The sequence below is a fragment of the Solanum dulcamara genome, chromosome 1, assembly GCF_947179165.1.
Source record: "Solanum dulcamara chromosome 1, daSolDulc1.2, whole genome shotgun sequence".
NCBI lineage: Eukaryota > Viridiplantae > Streptophyta > Magnoliopsida > Solanales > Solanaceae > Solanum > Solanum dulcamara.
This window is the reverse complement of record NC_077237.1, coordinates 69715262-69734465: the sequence shown is the minus strand read 5'-3', so window position 1 is coordinate 69734465 and position 19204 is coordinate 69715262. Positions and strand designations below refer to the sequence as shown.

The window sequence follows — 19204 nt, the reverse complement described above, 5'->3', positions numbered from 1 at the left end:
ACCGAAGTCAATCTTAGGCCAAATTTTAAAGGCTAAAGCACCAAATGGCATCAAACTCTCACTGATTACCTCGATACTCGTGTCAACCATGCTATTAGCCTAATTTGGCCATTTTGGAGATGATGAAACCATCAAAATTCCATTTTGAGGTCATCTTCCTAGAATTTTGACTGAAGTTAATCATTCAAACTCTAAGAGTTCCAGAATAGAGAAACGGGCATAAAACCCAAATGAACGATCAGAAAATCGAACTGTAGTGCCAGTAAGTCATAAATGGCTTGGGGTTACTACAGGAAAGCTCTAAATATTGAGAATATCAGAGAAGGAAGAAAATGACCTTGAGGGTCATTACATTATTGCTAATCATTTTCTGATAATTTGGCTTTGGTCACAACTGAGATATTTACTCAACATTAAAAATCACTAGTGGGATCATTTTAGTTAATGCAATTTCTAAGTCAGATAAGATACACCTTATTACCTCTTTAAATATATACTTGATTGATTGAGTTGCCACAAATCAAATGATAAATAATCCTAATATATTTTCTAGCTTCCGACCATACAATGCACCATCTCCAATTACTGTAGTTAATGGTTCAACTTGCAACAATGTTGGATTTGGTATTATTCAACTAACCTCCTTTATTACCTTGTCATTTGTGTCAAGTCTATCAAAATTGGCCTTTAATTTAATTTATGTTAGCAAAGTTACTAGAGATCTAAATTATTATATCTTATTCTTTCCAAATTATTATTAGTTTCATGATCTTACGACAAATTAGGTTATTGATAAAGAACATGTATCTGATGACTCCTTGATGAATGAGAGTCTCAACTTATTTCTTTGTCACTATCTGAAAATTCGAGTCATGATGGCACCTATCAAAGTCAAAATTCTAGCTGAAATCTTAACACTTTGTAAACTCTGGTACTTGGAAGCAAAGGTTGAAGAGAATTTCTCCGATTTTGAATCAATCACCAGTTACATGAAGACTTGTACTTCAAATGATTGCATGCTACAATGCTCATTGACATCATAGATTTGGATTGCTATGCAAAGGAAAGGCATATTGCTCTACTAGAATTCTTACGGTTAAAGTACTTCGAACCTTGAAATTCGAAGGACATATTAGCCACCGACCACCGCGCGATAAAATCTTCGAGAATCTCACTCAGTTAATCCTTAATAAGTCTTGTCTTGGAGTAGATTCCATGCTAATCTTAGAGAAGCTTCCTAGTTTAGGGATTCTTATCCTCTCTAATTATGCTTATATAGGGAAGGGAATAGTGTGTTCTGCTTCAGGTTTCCCTCAACTCAAATGTTTATGACTCCTGAATTTGTCTAAGCTGAAGAGAGTCGAGATGTCTAATACAACCATGCCTATACTTTTCGACTTAGAAATCAAGAACTGTCAAAAGCTTGATATTAACAACATTCCAACTCTTCTATGCAGTCATTAAATATCGAACTCAAAATTCTAACTAAAATCGTCTCTTCCCGTCAGCCTATATATATAAGCAACATTTGAACTTGTTAGTCCTCTTGCATAGCAAGGAAAACCATATGCTTTTATTGTATTGCCAGAATTTTTGCTCATGCCCTGGTACACTTTCACGCGACATCCTGCGTCGCAAGAAGGGTGGGTCGTGAGACAGGATCCCAGCCTACATACTTGCGCTTGGGATTCCACAAATGAGCTTCATTTCAAATGGATGTTATTACAAAAGATTGGGTACATCTTGTGGAGTTCATGTCTCAAATTTGAGGAATTTTGGTATAGGTTTGAGATGGATTTGGTTGAACTTAGGAGGAAAAAATTAAGGTTATAGATGAACAATGAAATTAGAGGCTTAATTGTATTTAATTTTGATATTATAAAAAGTAGGGGTGTACATGGACTGAGTTGGTTCGAATTTTTTACAAACCAAACCAAACCATTTATGTCGGGTTATTAAATCTATAAACCAAACCAAACCAATAAAAGTCGGGTTTTTCGATATCAATTTTTCTCGGGTTTTTCAGGTTTTTCGAGTTTCTCGGATTTTTCGGATTTTTTTGAATTTTTCATAATATCTAATAAAAAGCACAGAGCAGTGCTTCTTAAAAAGAGTTCTAGTACAAAATATCAACATATAAGATGGATGCAGAACACTGTTTGAAGTTTTAACTTTATAATATAATTTTATAAGATGAGCTTTTTTTGCATATTATTTAGATGAGTTTCTCAAGTCCAAATCTAAATGTAAGAAAGAACAAAAATTATGAAAAAAATTTAAAAAATATTTATAAATTACATTTTAATAAATATTTTTATGTATAACATAATTTAAAAGCAGTATATCTATAATTGGGTTGGTTTGGGTTCGGTTTGACTTTTTTTAGTTAAAACCAAACCAACCTTATAATGGTCGGGTTTTTTTTCCAAACACCAAATGTAACACCTCTCAAAAATTTTCCCCTAAGATTCGGGCCTTCCTTGTACACGTATGGGGCCCATCGTATTTATTTCGAAGTATGTGCTTGAGTTAAGATGAGTTCCTGATAAATTAAAGAGCGTTGGAGGTGATGTGGGGTCATAGAGGACCCCTAGGACCGAGCTAAGTCCCAAAAAGGTTCATCGTGGCTAAGTTAGGATGAGTTCGTGTATGGGGTCGACTTCTAATGGCCCTATCTTTTGAAAGACGGAAATCTAGGTAGCCCATGATCTATTAAATCAAAGGTCGTCGAGTCTTCTTTCCAGTGCCACCACGAATGCGAATTTTGGAGTTCGGAGTTGAAAGATATGACGCTCCTAAGACGAACTAGCGCGGCAGGAATTTCATTTTTAGCATAGGTTGCAACTGCTGGGCAAATGGCCTTGGCGCTGTAAGGGCGCGACGCACCACTATCGTGCCAGAAACATGCCTCAGTAGTTTGGTCCTTGGCGCGACGCGCCACTAAAAGCTGTGCAGGGTTTTTCAGGCCAAATTTCCAGAACCCAGAAACTTTGGCCTTGGCGCTATAAGGGCGCGACGCGCCACTATCGCGCCAGAAACATGCCTCAGTAGTTTGGTCCTTGGCGCTATAAGGGCGCGACGCGCCACTATCGCGCCAGGTGCGTTTTTGCCTATTTTTTAGAACTTTTGAGGAGGGGCAATTTGGAAACTTACCCAAATTATATATATGTTACCCTTGGTCTTTTGGGAACACATTTTGCAGCCTCGCTCTCTCTCTAAAAAGCCCTAGGAGCTTCTCTCTCTCTCTTCTTTTTCTTCTCCATTTCCAACAAAAAGAGTCCAAGAGCTTCAAGATTTGAGTCCTCCATTGAAGACCCAACCACAAGGTTTTCTTCAAGTCTTCACTAAGGTATGTAAGGCTATCCAAAACATGGGCTAAGTCCACCCATGTGCCCTACTCTTGCTTTGAGGTTAGATGTCCATGAAAAATGTAGTTTCTTGGTATGGTTCATATTTGAATGAGTTTTGTCCCCTGTTTATTTAATGCCATATGTGTTGATGTTGTTGAGCTAAGAAATTCCTAAAACCTTCATGTTAGTATAAGTTGATGGAGATGACTTGTTATTATGTTTTGTTGATCTCTTTAGCCAAGTGATTATGTTGCTTAAGTCACTTTCCTTAAATGTGTTATTCTACTTGAATTGTTGAGTTAAAGTCATAGAGTTGTGATGAGTCTTGAGGAGATGTCATAAATGCTTACCTAAATGAGGCTTGATTGAGTTAATTGAAGGATAGAATTGACGAGTGGACAAGGTCCTAAATGAGACTTGCCATTATGACTTAAATTGAGTTAAGAATGAGGAGAGAGTTGATGAGTGGAAATGTTCCACATGAAACTAGATGTGAGGGCTTGTTTGAGATGATTGGAGGGAGTCTTATGAGTATAGAGTCATGGGAGAAGTATCGAGCACCGAAGCGAGTAACAGTATAGTCCATACTCGAACCCCAGAAACTATGCCGCCTACGTAGGTAGGGATGGAACCGTTAAAGTAGGATGTTTCCCATGGGATCGAACTGTTAAAGTCGGATGTTTCCCATTTTATTGTCCTAAAATGATAGGACTTGACTAATCGATGGTATCCATGATTAGGGAGGCGTTCATGCCCTGGCAAGGTATGGACGGACGTGACAACAATGTCTGATTGTTGTACTATCACCGGCTCATAGGTGATGGTTGTCGGTTAAGAGAAACTCCCATTTAGGCCTTGATAGTGCTCCGAGTCAGTTGAGTTAAGTGGCTTATGAGTTAGTCCTGTCTAAACTATCCTTGTTGGACTTAGGACATTTGAGTGAGTTGTCATGTATATATGTATGAGTTAAGATCCTGAGTTGATATTGATGTTTTCTTAATATGGTTTCATCCGGCCATTTTACATACTCGTACATTCCATATACTGACGCCATTTGGCCTGCATCGTTTCATGATGCAGAGATAGGTACTAGAGATCATCAACCGGCGCTCCGTTGAAGATCCACATACACTTCCAGCTAGTTGGTGAGTCCTCCTAGTTCCCGGAGGATATTGAGCCTTCTTGTACAGTTTTATTGTCATTTCTTTTATTTTGATTGTTGGTAGCCATGAACTTGTCATTGGCACCTTTTAGACTTGGATAGAGGCTTCATAGACTGGAGTGTGGGGAGGCTGAGCGGTTAATTCGAGGAGTCTTATTATATTTGTTGTTGAGTTGATGAATGCTTGGCCTTCGGCCCTCACATTGCGAATAGTATTTCATTAATTGAGTTTCCGCTAAGAGAATGTGATTGAATGAATGTGTGACTGGACCAGGTGGTTCGCTCGGAGGTCAGAAATGGTCTTCGGGTGCCGGTTACGTCTAGGGTACCCTCCCGAGGCGTGACACCAAACCAAGTCAAACCAAACCACTAGTCGGGTTTTTTTCCGATTTGGTTCGATTTATCGGTTTGGTGCGGTTTATTGGTTTGCCCTGTACAGCCCTAATAAAAAGTATGAAAAGGACTAAAATTGCCCCTCTACTATTCAATGAGGAGCACTTTTTTTCTTCGTTAGAAATTTGGGGTTTTGAACCAATTCGAGCCGATATGATTGTACCAGGTTTAACTAGTGACTAATAATAGGTTAATCCATTAATGGGTTGTTTTGTAGAGTGTATTACAAGAAATAATGCCTGCATTAGCTCTGTGTATAAGTATTACCTAGTTTGATACACTTTTTCAGCCTATGTAGCATTAGTGATACTTTCATTAGCATGGTTAAATACCCAATTGCCCCTCAAAATCTTTTTTGACATATTTTGCACCATATTTATGGAGGGTATTTTTGTAAATAAATATTTAAAATAAAATTATGTCATATATGCTATTTTTAACACATCAAACCAAATAATATATAGGTAATAATTAATACAAACATAACTAATTTAAGCATTACTGATGTAAATATTAATAATACATTCTTTTTAACAATATTCTTATACACCCTACCAAACAAGTCCGAAGACATAATTGCCCCACTTTTGTCAATGGGGGTCATAAAACGACTACTTTAGTAAGGACATCTCCAACCCAAACACAAAATTTGGTTTCAAAACTATTTTAACGTAAATCAACTCCAATCCACTGCATTAAATTTTATACTAAAAAGAAAAATTTTCTCTCTTCATTATTATATTATTATTTCTTATTTCATTTGTATTTTTTTATTTCATAAAATAAATTCTTTCTAGAACATTCACCATATATAATTCATATTATTTTCTTTTATAGTCGTTTAATATAAAATTACTTTGTACCATAATTTTTTAAATAATATAAATTGCTAGCAAATATTATACATTATACATAATAATGGATAATACAAATAAAAGTGAAAACATTAATGAAATAAATTAAATAAATATTAAATAATTGAAAAAATTATTTTAAATTATAAAATATGATTCAACTTTCAAGACCACTACGGTGCTTCGATAAATGCTCTTTTAATGGCATTACTTAAGTTCAAAATGAGTTTTTTTGTCCTTTATTTTTTATATTGAGCTAGAAATTGTTGAAATCGATAATTTTCATCTATTTTCATTTCTACGGTCGGAGTTGGACCTTCCAACACAGTATATAGAAAAATTAATTTATAAAAAAGCTAACTTTTATATCTAAAATTAATATCACATAAAAAATAATTAAATATATAAGATATTTAATTAAAATATATAATTTATATAATGTTTAATTAAAAATTTGTATAATGAAATAATATTAAAATATTTAATAAAGTGAATTGGGGTAATCAATAAAATCTGGTGTTGGGGTGCGAGATGGTGTGAGGGAGGGCAAAAGTGCGGTCCTCTGTGAATACTATCAAATGTGTTGCAATCTTTCTTCTTTAGTTCGAACAACAGACTGATTTGATATAGTCGCCCACAATTTACAGCATACTTAACGAAGAAGAAACTGCCGTACATGGAAACTTCAAATGGTGGAAATGGCATATTCTTGTCCATTTCACCATTGAAAGCTCTTCATCTTCATTTGATTTGTGGATTTGTTCTGGTTACACCATTCTTGTTTGCTCACCATATCTATTCCATCAATCTCACTACGCATCCATCTCAAATGCTTTTCCTGATTTGGGTATCTATCAAATTAACATATATGGGACGTAGAGAGTAATATCTGTAGTTGATTTGAATTTAGGATTTTTTTTTCAGGGATTTGTGGCTCCAGTGGTGATTATTGTTTTCAGTCACCTTCGACAAGATAGGAAGCAATGCTCTGTAATTCTAATCCCTTTTTTGTCTTTGATTCCATTGAAAATTACAAATCTCGTATTGTGTTAATTTTTAAATTGTTTGTGTTTCGTAGTACATCCAAGCTGTAGGACGAGGTTTTCTGGGTCTTCTTACCGGTTAGTCATTCTTACAAGCAAAATTCTACATTTTCACTCTATATGTTTCGGAATCAATTCTATATGTGGTGAATTGATGAAACACCTGCTGGGAATGGCGTTCAATTGATTTTTTTGTGAGTAATGAATTGTTGAAACAGTCTCTTTACCTCCTCGAGGTAGCAGTATGTTTGTGTACACTCTACCCTTCCCAAACTCTGTTTATGAGACTACACTGGAGTTTTTGTTGTTGTTGAATAATAAATTGTTGAATCCCTTAAACACGAGATTATTTTTCTGAATCCCTTTAGTGAAATTCCTTCTTCCGTCAGGTGAAGTTAGGGATTTGCATTATAAAAGGAAACTCTCTTTTGAACAAATAAGCACTTGCGTTTTGATTCTGAAATGATTTACAGAGAAATATCTGTGGAAGTTTCTGAATGAATTCTCTGTATTAAAGAACAAATATAGCTGAATGGATAATGAGGGTTCATGTAGCCAACACAGGGATTGAGCCTATATTAATTGATTGTGGTACTATACAAGTTTATTACTTGGTTTAGAAGCATGTCTTTTTTCTCTCAAGTACAAAAACAACATACTCAGTGAAATCCCACAAGTAGGATCTAGGGAGGGTAGAATGTACGCAGATCTTATCACTACCTCGTGGAGGTAGAATGTCTTTTTTCTCTGAAGTAAATACCATAGTTTATTTTGTTCCTTTTCTTCTATCTGCATCTCTTTCCTGAAGTCATTGGGTACAATATATGGCCCTCGAAGCAATGATTCATATATTCTTCTGTGTATTTTTATTCATGTTTTTGGCCTTTAGCGGGGTTCTTCCTCTTTAGAGTATACCTCAAAATATTTCATGACAAGTGTAGTATGTTTCATTAGCTGGGACTATATTAACAATATTCTATCCCGAATATTATCCATTATTGTGAATGACTTGTCTTATTTATGTTTTAGGGGCCATAGTTAATGCACTGGGAGCTATTATCTTGGGAGCACCTGTTAGTTTCGAGTATGTAACCATATGCATTTGTTTCTATATGTTATAAGATTTCAAGTGAACCATACTTGAGATTGGATGAAAGTGGTTTGATCTACATACACCATAGCTCTTTAAGTGCTCTCTGAGTTTCCAAAATGACCTCCATTTACCATTCAGATACATTCTCTGTTGAGTAAAACTTATATAGTTTTAATACTGAGATGTGATCTTTGTTTTTGTCTCTTATAACCTAAGAGTTATCTTGTGCTTTTATGTTTGTAAGTCCCACATTGGTTGACTGAATGCATCGTGGTCTCCTTATATGATCTTGGAAAATCCTCCTCTCATGGAACTACCTTTTGGGGTTGAGCTAGACCAAAGTTTCATTTCTTCACATGGTATCAGAGTCAAATTCATTGATCCATGTTGTAGTGTTTCTCAATGTTGGGCCTTCGTGTTATGTTATCCGCACTCTAGTTGTCAGTTGCCCGATCTTGGGTGTTTGGGGACTGTCATCTCCTACATTGGTTTGGGAGTGGGTTGTGGTATTCTTTTATGGTCGTGGGCAATCCTAATCCTCCCCTCATGAGTTGGCTTTTAAGGATGCTTTAGGGACAAGGTCCATTTCTTTACAATGTCTAATTTCATTGACTACATGAAGAATTTACAACAACATACCATTGTAATCCCACAAGTGGGGTTTGGGCGGGGGTGGGGTGTATGCACCCTTACCCTTGCCACGTGAAGGTAGAGATGTTGTTTTCGATAGACTTTGTGCTTAAGTAAAGCATATAACAAATCAAAACAAACATAGTCGAAAAAGTCATGCTAAAAACAATGAAGAAAATAATAGCAACAATGACAAATTGACACAATAACTAAAGCAAAGGAAATAACAAGTAATACTAAAAATGAAGAATAAGATGGAACAAGGAGTATTAATAACGGTACTAAAAAGGAAAACTAGACAACACTCAACATATTTACCTTCTACCCTAATCCTTGACCTCTATATCTTCCTATCTAGGGTCATATCCTCTCTGAGCTATAGGGGAGTCATGTCCTATCTAATCACCTCCAAGACTTTTTCGGTCTACCTCTACCTTTCATAATACCCACTATAGTCAACCTCTCGCATCTCCTCACTTGAGCATATGTGCATCTTCTCTTCACATGTTCGAACCATCTCAGCTTCGCCTTCTCTATCTTGTCCACCATCGAGGTCACTCACACCATGTCTCGAATAACTACATTTCTCTCCTAGTATGTCCACACATCTATTTCAACATCCTCATTTCTGCTATTCCCATCTTTTGTAATGTGAAGTCTTTACCGGCCAACGCTTTATCCCATACAATATTGCTAGTTTGACCGCCTCTCTATAGAACTTTCTTTTAAGTCTTGGCGTAACATTCTTATCATAGAAGACACCGTATGTGACCTTTCATTTCATCAACTCGGCTCCAATACGATGTGTAACATCATCATCAATCTCCCCATTTCCTTGGATTTTAGACCCCATGTACTTGAAACTTCCTTTCTTAGGGATGACTTGTGTCTCAATCTTTACTTCCACATCTGCCACTTGAGTTACATTACTGAACTGACAGTCCAAGAATTCTTTCTTAGCCCTGCTCAATCCAAACCCTTTAGACTATTGGGTCTGTCTCCAAACCTCCAATCTATCATTAACTTTGTCGTGTGTCTCATCAATCAAAACCATATCATCTGCAAAGCATATATCATGGCATCTCTCCTTAAATATGTCTCGTTAGTACATCCATCACCAAGGCAAGTTGAAATGGACTAAGAGTCGATTCTTGGTGCAACCCCATCACGACTTGAAAGTGATCTGAGTCACCTTCCACTGTCCTCAGTCGAGTCTTGACTCCATTGTACATGTCCTTAATTGCGCTAACATAAGCTACCGGTGCACCTTTAGCCTCCAAATGTCTCCGAAGAACACCCATAGGGACTTTGTCGTAGGTTTTTTCTGGGTCAATGATCACCATGTATGAATCCCTCTCCCTCTCCCTATATTGGTTCATCAATCTCCTTAATGGTTGTTAATTTTCTTTGATTTTATTTATCAGAAAGAAATTACTTTGATATTGCTAAGAAAATCTAATGGTCCTGAATCTAATTTGTCCTTGGTCATATCATAATGCAGGTATTTCCCCAAGACCCTCAATTGGTCTCTTCTGATGTCATCATTCACTGTGAGTGTCCAAACTGTGACTTTCTATTTCCTGCAAAAAAGTTATCTCCTTAAAATTGTTGTGGTTTTATTTTATGTTTTCTTTAAATACATTGAAGTTTGAAGAAGAAAGAAATTTTCAGGGGGGCATTTACTCTGTACTGGAAACTCTCTAATTGTCTTCCATTTAAAATTGTCTGTATACTCTTATCAAAACAAAAAAATCTGTTTTTGTACTGTTGCGGCTTTGATAGTTGTCCTTTCATGTTTTCTGTTGTGTTGCTTGGCAGTTTGTCCCAGCAGCTTGTGCTTTTGGTTCATTGTGGACTAATTGGCACAGTATATTTGCTGAAACAAAGTAACTTCTATCTCCCTGATTAATGGACGTTTAGTATCTTGATCTAAGAACTCCCGGTGATATATTTTACGCATGTTTTATTCTTTCAGGGCATTTAGGTTTGTAGACTGTATGGTCCGCATACCAGCTTGTGGAGCTGTTATTGGAGCATGGTTTGGTGCTTGGCCTATGCCACTTGATTGGGAAAGGCCATGGCAGGTATGCTGCTGTAAACTTAGATAATTGGGACATCTATAACGATCAGTCGATAAGTCAGTCCAGTTGCAGTAACGTACTAATGGTTATGGTCCATTTTCATCCTGCATCTTTTGAGTTCAGATTCATTAATGTCATTCAGTAAATCTATTTCTGCCTAACTTTAATCAGTCTACTAACAATAATTGTCTCGTGATAGAAAGACATAAAAATTAACAAGGCACACCTAATCCATCAGCATCTATATTCCTATTTGTCTGAGCTTTCGAATGAGGAGGTTGTAGACTCAGATCAGTTAAAGTTTCACCTTTAGCATGCTTCAGTTTGGTAGATCAAACAAGAAAATCCTAATAGTACGTCGTTTCTTTTTCTGGACAGCGCACGTTCCCAAGAATTGCACATTTTGTATAGTTCCCTTGGGTGAATGCAATCTTAGGTGTAAGTCCACTTTTTGGACAAGGTCTTGAATTTTTTCGAATTAGGGTTGGAAAATAGCTCCTGCCATATCCTGATCTAACCAAAATTCATTAGATTAGCACTCATGTTGTCCGTCTTTGTGCTTGGCTCTGTTAGGTCTGTCATTGCTGCAAATATTATTAAGTAAATAAAAGTGTCTCTTCCATTAGGCTTTAGATAAGATGGTCATACAATTCAATATAGTATTAAAGCAGGCAGGAGCCAATTCGAATCTAATCTCCACCCATTATTACAAAGTATTTTACGTGACTGGACCATGGAAAAGACAATCAAGCCCGCACTTGAAGAGGCGTGTATAATTATTTATATATAAGTGTATTCTCTCCTAATAGCTTAAGCTTTTAGATGAATTAATGATACATTTCAATAGTAAGCGAGCAAAAACATAAAAAGGGATGTTGTTTCTTTTCATTATGAAAAAAAGGGGAAAAGGATCAAAAATACCGTTATACTTCTATTTATTAGCTAAGTTTGTCCTTCGTTATACTATTTGGCTAAAAGTGCCCCTGCCGTTATGGAACTTAACAAAAAATACCCTTATTTTTGACAGTTTTCCGTCATGGCCTTTTAAAATCCTACATGGACTGATATTTGGATGAGGTGGATGCCGCGTGGCATGCCACCTCACCACCTATTCTCATTATTTTTTAAAAATTCACTAAATCTTTACAAAAAAACAAAAAAATTCTTTTGATTTTTCATATTCAAAGTTTTTTTCTTGTTAATGATTATTTTATACACCAATCCTCAATTAACTTAAAATTCTTCAGTAACTATAATTTTTAATACACAAAAACCCACCCACCGCATCCCTCCATTTCAATTGGATAAATTGTTACTACCCCGAATTTTGCAATCCTCTATGGGTTCTCCACTTTCTTGCTCTAAATAACCAGTTCGGTCGAGTCGGAATCGAAAAATAATTTGTTTTTTTGTTATAGCCATGGATGAGCTTCAAGAGTGAGATGTTCTTTTCAACAATGGTGTTACCAAATGAGCTCCTTTTAAAAAAAATATAAATAGAAAAAATAGAAGTTGTTCATGGCTCTTGTTCCTCTTCAATATAATGAACCCATGTCTTGTAATGCATGTGAAAAAGTTAATTTATGGGGTTTTTTCCTGAGGTTAATTTATGGGTTTTTTTTCCTGAGGTTTTGGATTTAAAGAAATTGATTATTTTATTGAATACAAGTGATTTTGTGAAATGGGTTCTAAAGTTAAGAGAGTAAAGAGGTAAAAACGGATGAAGATGAGGAGTGCAAAAATCAAATTGTAGATTGAGATTTTGAGAGGAGGAGAAGAAGAAGATAAAAAGCATAGCTGGCGCCTGACAGTGATGGCTGAAGAACAAAAGCAAGAAAGAAAAAGTAAAAGCAAAAAGCAAAAATCTGCAATGAAAAGCAATATTAAGAAACAAGAATTAAATATAATTAGTTATGTATATTATCCAATTAGAAGATGACACATGTATAAGTTGAAATTTAAAGTTTCTCTCACCTTGCCATGGTGAAAAATTGTCAGAAATAAGGATATTTTTGTTCAATTCTATAACAATAGGGGTATTTTTAGCTAAATAGTATAACTAAGGACAAACTTAACTAATAAATGGAAGTATAAGGGTATTTTTGACCACCACCACCACCACCAACATATCCAGTGGAATCCCACAAGTAGGGTATGGGGAGGGTAGGATGTACACAGACCTTACCACTACCTCATGGAGATAGAAAGGTTGTTTCCGAAAAACCCTCGACTCGAAAGTCATAGTTTCAAGTACGAGAGAAAAAAATAATATATATAGCATAAAGAAAGAAAGAAAGAAAGAAAGAAAGAAAAAAAAAAGAAAAAAAGAAAAATAAATGAAAAGTAAAAATAAAATGCAATGCAAAATTTACAAGACAAGAACAATAACTATAACAAAGTACTGCAATAATCAAAGGCAATAGCAACACAACTATAAAGGCACACCTAGACCTACGACCACCCTAAACCGACACATGGTAAGACACTATTCTATCCCTACTAGCCTTCTACCCTAATCCGCGACCTCCACTCATTTCTATCTAAGGTCATGTCCTCGGTGATATGGAGTACCTCCATATCTTGTCTAATCACCTCTCTCCAATACTTTTTCGATCTACCCCTACCCCTTCGCATAGCCTCCAAATCCAACCGCTCACACCTCCTAACTGAGGCGTTGACACCCCCCTCTGCACATGCCCAAATCATCTCAGTCTCGCTTCTCTCATCTTGTCGACCATGGATGCCACTCCCACCTTCTCCCAAATAACCTCATTCCTGATAGTGTGTCCACACATCCATCTCAGCATCTTCATCTCCGCAACATGCTTCTTCTGAACATGAGAGTTCTTTACTGGTCCCTAAAAAGAATAATCAAATTCTGGAAGATTGAATTAGATGTCTATATCTATCTAATCTTAATGTATGTTTTTCTATAAACTGAGTTGTAGCTGCATCAAAGTTCATCGACTTTACCAGGACATTCTTTTTGACTTGCCTTTCTCTAAAAAGTTACAGAATTTCGCCAGCTGACTTAAGTTATTATGGAGGAGCATAACAAGTACAGTAAAACTGGAAAATTTAAGACAAAGAAACAGTGTATAGCAAAAGAGTTTCATAAGTTTGTTTATATGAAGTTGCATCTTGCTTTTATTCATCTGTTGGTAACTTATCAGGATACGCCAAAGGTGTGAATTACTCAAGCGCATTGTGATTGGTAAATCAAAAATAAAATCGTCCCTTCTTATTACTGTTTGGAAATTTTCTCAATTTTTCTTTTCCATTATCTTGTGTATTTTTGTGAACTTTGTAATGATTCATCTGCTATCAACTGATAATTTCACCAGTCTATTGCAAACTCCGTTACATGTATTTTCACTTCCTGAGTTTGAGAATTGGTTGAATGTAGTGTTCTAAACTTTAGTATTCTCTCTAGAGCAAGTAGCCGGCCTTTTACCTTATAACTAAACACTCTAGCCAATGTTCGATGAAATCTAGACTACCCCTTCCACTTTGCAGGAAAAACTTCTGTCACGTGTTGTGGTCTTTGTGTACTTTTGGTTTGCTATCCAGCAGAACTCTCTGAGTGGGTTGTAAACTGGAATATGTTGGGTTTCTCTGTTTGTTTGTTCTGATGTATGCAAAATCTGTGATTGTAGGAATGGCCTATATGTGTGACTTATGGAGCTACAGCTGGCTACTTGGTGGGGCTGGTCACATCCTTGGTTTGCATTATCTGCTGTAGTCGCCAGCAGCGTTTAAAAGGAGAGTAGTGTAGAAATACTTCTTTTTGTTCTTAATATGATTCAGTTGTCCTCTTTTCGTTGACTCTGTGAGTGGTTTAGTTTTGTTTTTTTCTTTGGTGAATGGTGAAAGTAAAAGGAAAGGAAAAGGGGATTTCAGAAGGAAAACTCTATAGCCTAACTGTGAGGAAATGCTAAGGAGGAGAATAAAGTATGGAAGTTCCCGCAGAACTTTTGTGTATACTCACAACAACCATTACAGGTGAATCCAGATTTGAAGTCAATGAATATGATCTTATTATATGTTTAGACCAAAAATCTCTAGTTAAGAGTCGAAGGATCTTATCTATCCCATTTTTTCTCTTTAATGGTATTTCAAAAATAACTTTTAGAAAAATATATTTCGCAAAGAATGTTGGTTTATCAAGAATACGTAAGAAAAGCACTTCGAATTGTTGATTAATCGTCAGAGATGGCTTAGAACCAATAGTTCATTATCTAATGGATTTTTCCGTTCTAATACTCCATCTGAGAGATATCAGTATTTATCAAATCTGTTTCTATATAACGGGATGCTATTGGATCAAAGACTCCATTTTTGCCTCTTTTCGGATGATAAATCTTTCTCAGAAAATGGAGTGAATCAAACCCATGTTTGAATTGAAATTGAGATACTGATGCAAGTTCTTCCCTTCTGAATCAGATTGAAATAATGTTTGCATATGTACAGAAAAGGATACTCATCCAAAAGCTCCTCTTTAGATTGTAATGTATCGTTTCTCTAGATACAAAATATATATAATCTAAAGAGGAATACACTAAATTCAATTGAACTCGTCCAGATCCACCTGCTAATCGAGTTGTACCTGTAATGGCTATATATGTTGAAAATGGTAATGAGTGTTTCCATCGTGTTGGTTTGCATACAGATGCAGTCAGGTATATTCATTTCTCCTAATTCTTCAATTAATTATATTTCTAGCTTACATCATTAGTACATATCGTTGACCTCTTGCCAATTGATTCTGAGTAGCTTTATCGAGATAAAAAATTATACTCTACGATCGTTTGAGTACATTTTTCTCTGTGATAAACGCAAGAGTTACTCAGTACATAACACAGACACAAAAATTACACAAGATGCGAGTTGTTGCTTCTTTTTCATGGTGGTTTGATGTAAATATTGGGTGAGTAATTTTTTTCAAGAGTAGAAAGAGATCAGTAAGGGTTATTTAGACTAGTTGATTATGAAACTCTCACTATTGCCTGTTGTAATGTTACCTTTCTTTCTTTCCTCCCGCCGCACCCACCCCCCATTTTTTTGTGTGTGATTTCTCCTCCAAGAGCACAAACAAAAGCATCAAGAAAGGATTAAAGTTTTAGAACTCTTAGAGGTAAGAGCTATCTACAACTATATGGTAAGTAGTCTCGTACAATCTATTAAACTATATAAACATGTAAAATTATTTAGACTGTCAACGTACTTCCACCCGAAAAGAACAATAAATCTCAAATCTCTTTCCCAGGACCCTAGCCCCGACTGTCAAAACACAACCCTATATTTAAAAGAAAACCGAAACCTAAAAAAGGATTTGAAAGGCCTTCAATATGGTCAAAATATCTTTACATTTGCACGTTATAATGCTACATTTTCAGTTGATTCATCACCACATTATTGTTTACATCTGTATACCACAAGAAAACGCCACTCAAACAGCGGAGCCTAACATCCACATCGATTCCTTAGCACCAGACACATCTTGACCGATCTCAAATAGTTTCCTGGACCAAAATTTGTGCAATTTGATATATATAAACAAACTATTGTACACAAGTCTGAAATAACATGTGAGGAATAGTTTCACCGAGCTACATGAATATGCCCTTCATAAGGAAGGGAGCAATCATTCAGCAAAACTTCAGCTAGAAAATTATCAATGTGCTAGAAGAACTTGAGTTTTCCTTTATCCATTGATGCTTTTCCATGCTCTACATAGCATGCTGCTTTTTGAGTCCCTTTCAAGCCAGAACATGAGTCAACGGCCCCTAAAGTGACTGCAAAGTAGAGATAGATGGTGCAGAGACATGCTAGAAGGGCAAGCGCAGTTAGCAGGAAGCGGTGGCGCTGAAGTAGAGTCGAACAGCTCCCAAATTCATCACCTCGTGAGTGCTGTCTTTTAAATGATGATGAATTTGCAAATGCAGTCTGTGACTGCGACCTCCTATGAGGGGAAGATATATTAACTTCAAGAACCATAGCTTATTCAGTGAATCTTTTGCAACTGGACACAATTTCTGCACCTACTTAAATTCAATATAGTAAGCATTAAGAATGCTACAAAAGAGGTTAACCACCAGTAATTAACAGATTCTTTAAACGCATAAGTTGCGAAGATAGTTATATAATACAGCAGGCAACACTTTGAGGCTTTTTAGAAAAGATAGTGCTGATGCATTTAGGCTATGCATGTGGAATGTTTCAGCAAATGCAACTTTTTATTATAAGTCAAAAAGATTCATTAATAATCTTCAAGTAGGTGTCGAAATATAAGTAGAAGATGTGCGTGTGACTGTTTTAGTCATACATAGTCTTCCACCAAGTTTTGACCAACGGTCAGGAACAAGAAATGGAGCTATTAAGTTAAGGTGTCACTTTCCTTTTTCTAGCTCTTCTGTGGGTTCCCTATCGATGTGTGTATGTGATACGATTTCTCTTTTACGGACTTACTCTAGAAGAAAATCTAGACAAGCATGTGGAGATAATCTATTTTAGCTTCTTTGTTTTAAATAGGATTAAAATATATAAGCAATAGTTATCTATAGCTGTTATTACCGACAATTATCTACAGCAGTAATTGTTTCTATGTATTAAGAGTTATCTTTATGTTTTTAGTATAAATATATGCATCTAGGAGAATTCTGTAGAAGAAAAATATTAACATTATCTTTGTATCTTTGTATCTGGAGATTTGTCCACTCCATACAGACATAGTTATTGGTTAATGCAATGTTTAAGATCCTTGCACTTTATTTAACCAGTAAAGTTTCATCATCATCTCATATTCATCCTAGTTTCTATTAGTTTGGTATATCGATCCAACATGGTCAATACCAGATCTTCTACTTCTCAAGAAAATGCTCCCAATGTTGAATATCTTGCCCAACAATTATCTGTCATAGCATCAAAACTAAATACTATTGAATTGCTGGCAACAAAAATTGCTACATTGAAAGCCCAGAATGGCTGCGTCCAAGAAGGGGAAACCAGTCACCGATCCTATAATGGAGGAAAATCTGCTTGGCGAGAAAAGGAAGAAGACATTGATATCCCAGTGTGGCCTAAAAATCGTTCCCGGAGGCCACACACAAAGATGGAATTTCTCAGATTTGAAGGAGGTGATCCCAGAGGATGCATTTTGAAGGCAGAAAATATTTCTGCTACTATCAAATTCCAGAGGAACACAAAGTTGACATAATGATGCACTTGATCTCTTCTCATGGATAAATCGTGAGCGAACTTTGCTTTATTGGGAAAAGCTTGTTAAAGCATTGCAGGAAAATTATGGTCCTATGGAGTTTCAAAATTCCAACGAGCATCTTTGTAGCATTCAACAAAAAGATTTTATACAAAGTATCATCAAGAATTTGCAGAACGTTCATTTAGGGTCACAAACTGGCCAGATCACTGTCTGTGTCTTTTATGGGTGTTCCTGAATAGGCTAAAAGAGGAACTTAAATCTAATGTTAGGATTCACAAGCCCTAAATAGTTTACAAAGCCATGAGTTTGGCGCTCGAATTTGAAAATAAATTAGACCCAATTCGTACCAATAGAGGGTCTAATTGGACCCCAACTAGTAGATCCACTATACAAAACCCATTGCACTCTTCTATAAACACCTAGAACAGTTTCAAATTTTTCACTTCAAAATCCACGCAACAATGATTCTTTCAATCCATCCACTTCCCAACCTTTTCAAATGCAAACATGGGATACCGAAAGGAGAAATCTTATGGGACAAGGACTTTGTTATAGTTGCCATGAGAAATTGCACCCGGTCATAGATGTAAATCTGTGAAACGGCAGCTTACAGGAGGAGATCCATTGGAAGATGGTGATGAGGTTAATGCAACAATGTTGGCGACCCTCAAGAAACTAACATTGTTGAAATTTTGTTCCACGCCATTTTGGGACAGTCAGTTGGTGATTTAATGAAGCTTCAAAGTGAAATCAACCCTAGAAAGGTTTTAATACTTGTGGATAGTGGTTATAAACATAATTTTGTGGTTGAATCCATTGTAGAGAAGCATAAGCTCCCAATAGAGATAGTTCCAACATTCTGCGTGCAAATAGGGAATGGGGACATCATTCGCTACAATAAAATTTGCTGAAATCTTCAAATTCAATTGTCGGGTTTTCCCATCACTCACGATTACTACCCTTTTTCCCTTGGAGGGTCTGATTTGTTTTTTGGTATCAAATAGTTAGCTTCTCTCAATACCATTCAAGCTATCTGGAAGGACATGTTCATAATTTTCAATTGGAAAGGGGAACATTACAAACTGCAAGGCGTGAGATCGGCAAATTCCACCACGACTTCCCTGCAATCTTTTAACATGGGTGTATTGGAATTCATGGTGAAACCTGAAAAAGTTTTATCACATCGATGGGTCAAGGAAGTTTGTGCTTCTTCTTTGGAACTCTAGTTCAATGGGTTGATCGTCCCCTTGAAGAAGCTAGTTGGGAGAACTATGATCTCATTGTTGATCAGTTTCCTTCTTTTCGCCTTGAGGACAAGGTCACTTTTCGGGGGGATGCACTAATACGACTGCTCTTTTACGGACTTACTCTAGAAGAAA

General features: G+C 36.2%; 1 protein-coding gene across 1 annotated transcript; it reads left to right on the top strand.

Moving 5' to 3' along the window:
- The first annotated feature begins 6281 nt into the window (after nt 1–6281).
- LOC129894896 (uncharacterized) lies at nt 6282–14649 on the top strand. The gene is made up of 8 exons (XM_055970519.1): nt 6282–6606; nt 6684–6749; nt 6838–6880; nt 7832–7886; nt 10027–10075; nt 10344–10411; nt 10501–10609; nt 14263–14649. Exons 1-8 carry the CDS (start codon nt 6436–6438, stop codon nt 14374–14376), a joined length of 675 nt encoding a protein of 224 aa, XP_055826494.1. The 5' UTR covers nt 6282–6435; the 3' UTR covers nt 14377–14649.
- Nucleotides 14650–19204: the final 4555 nt, after the last annotated feature.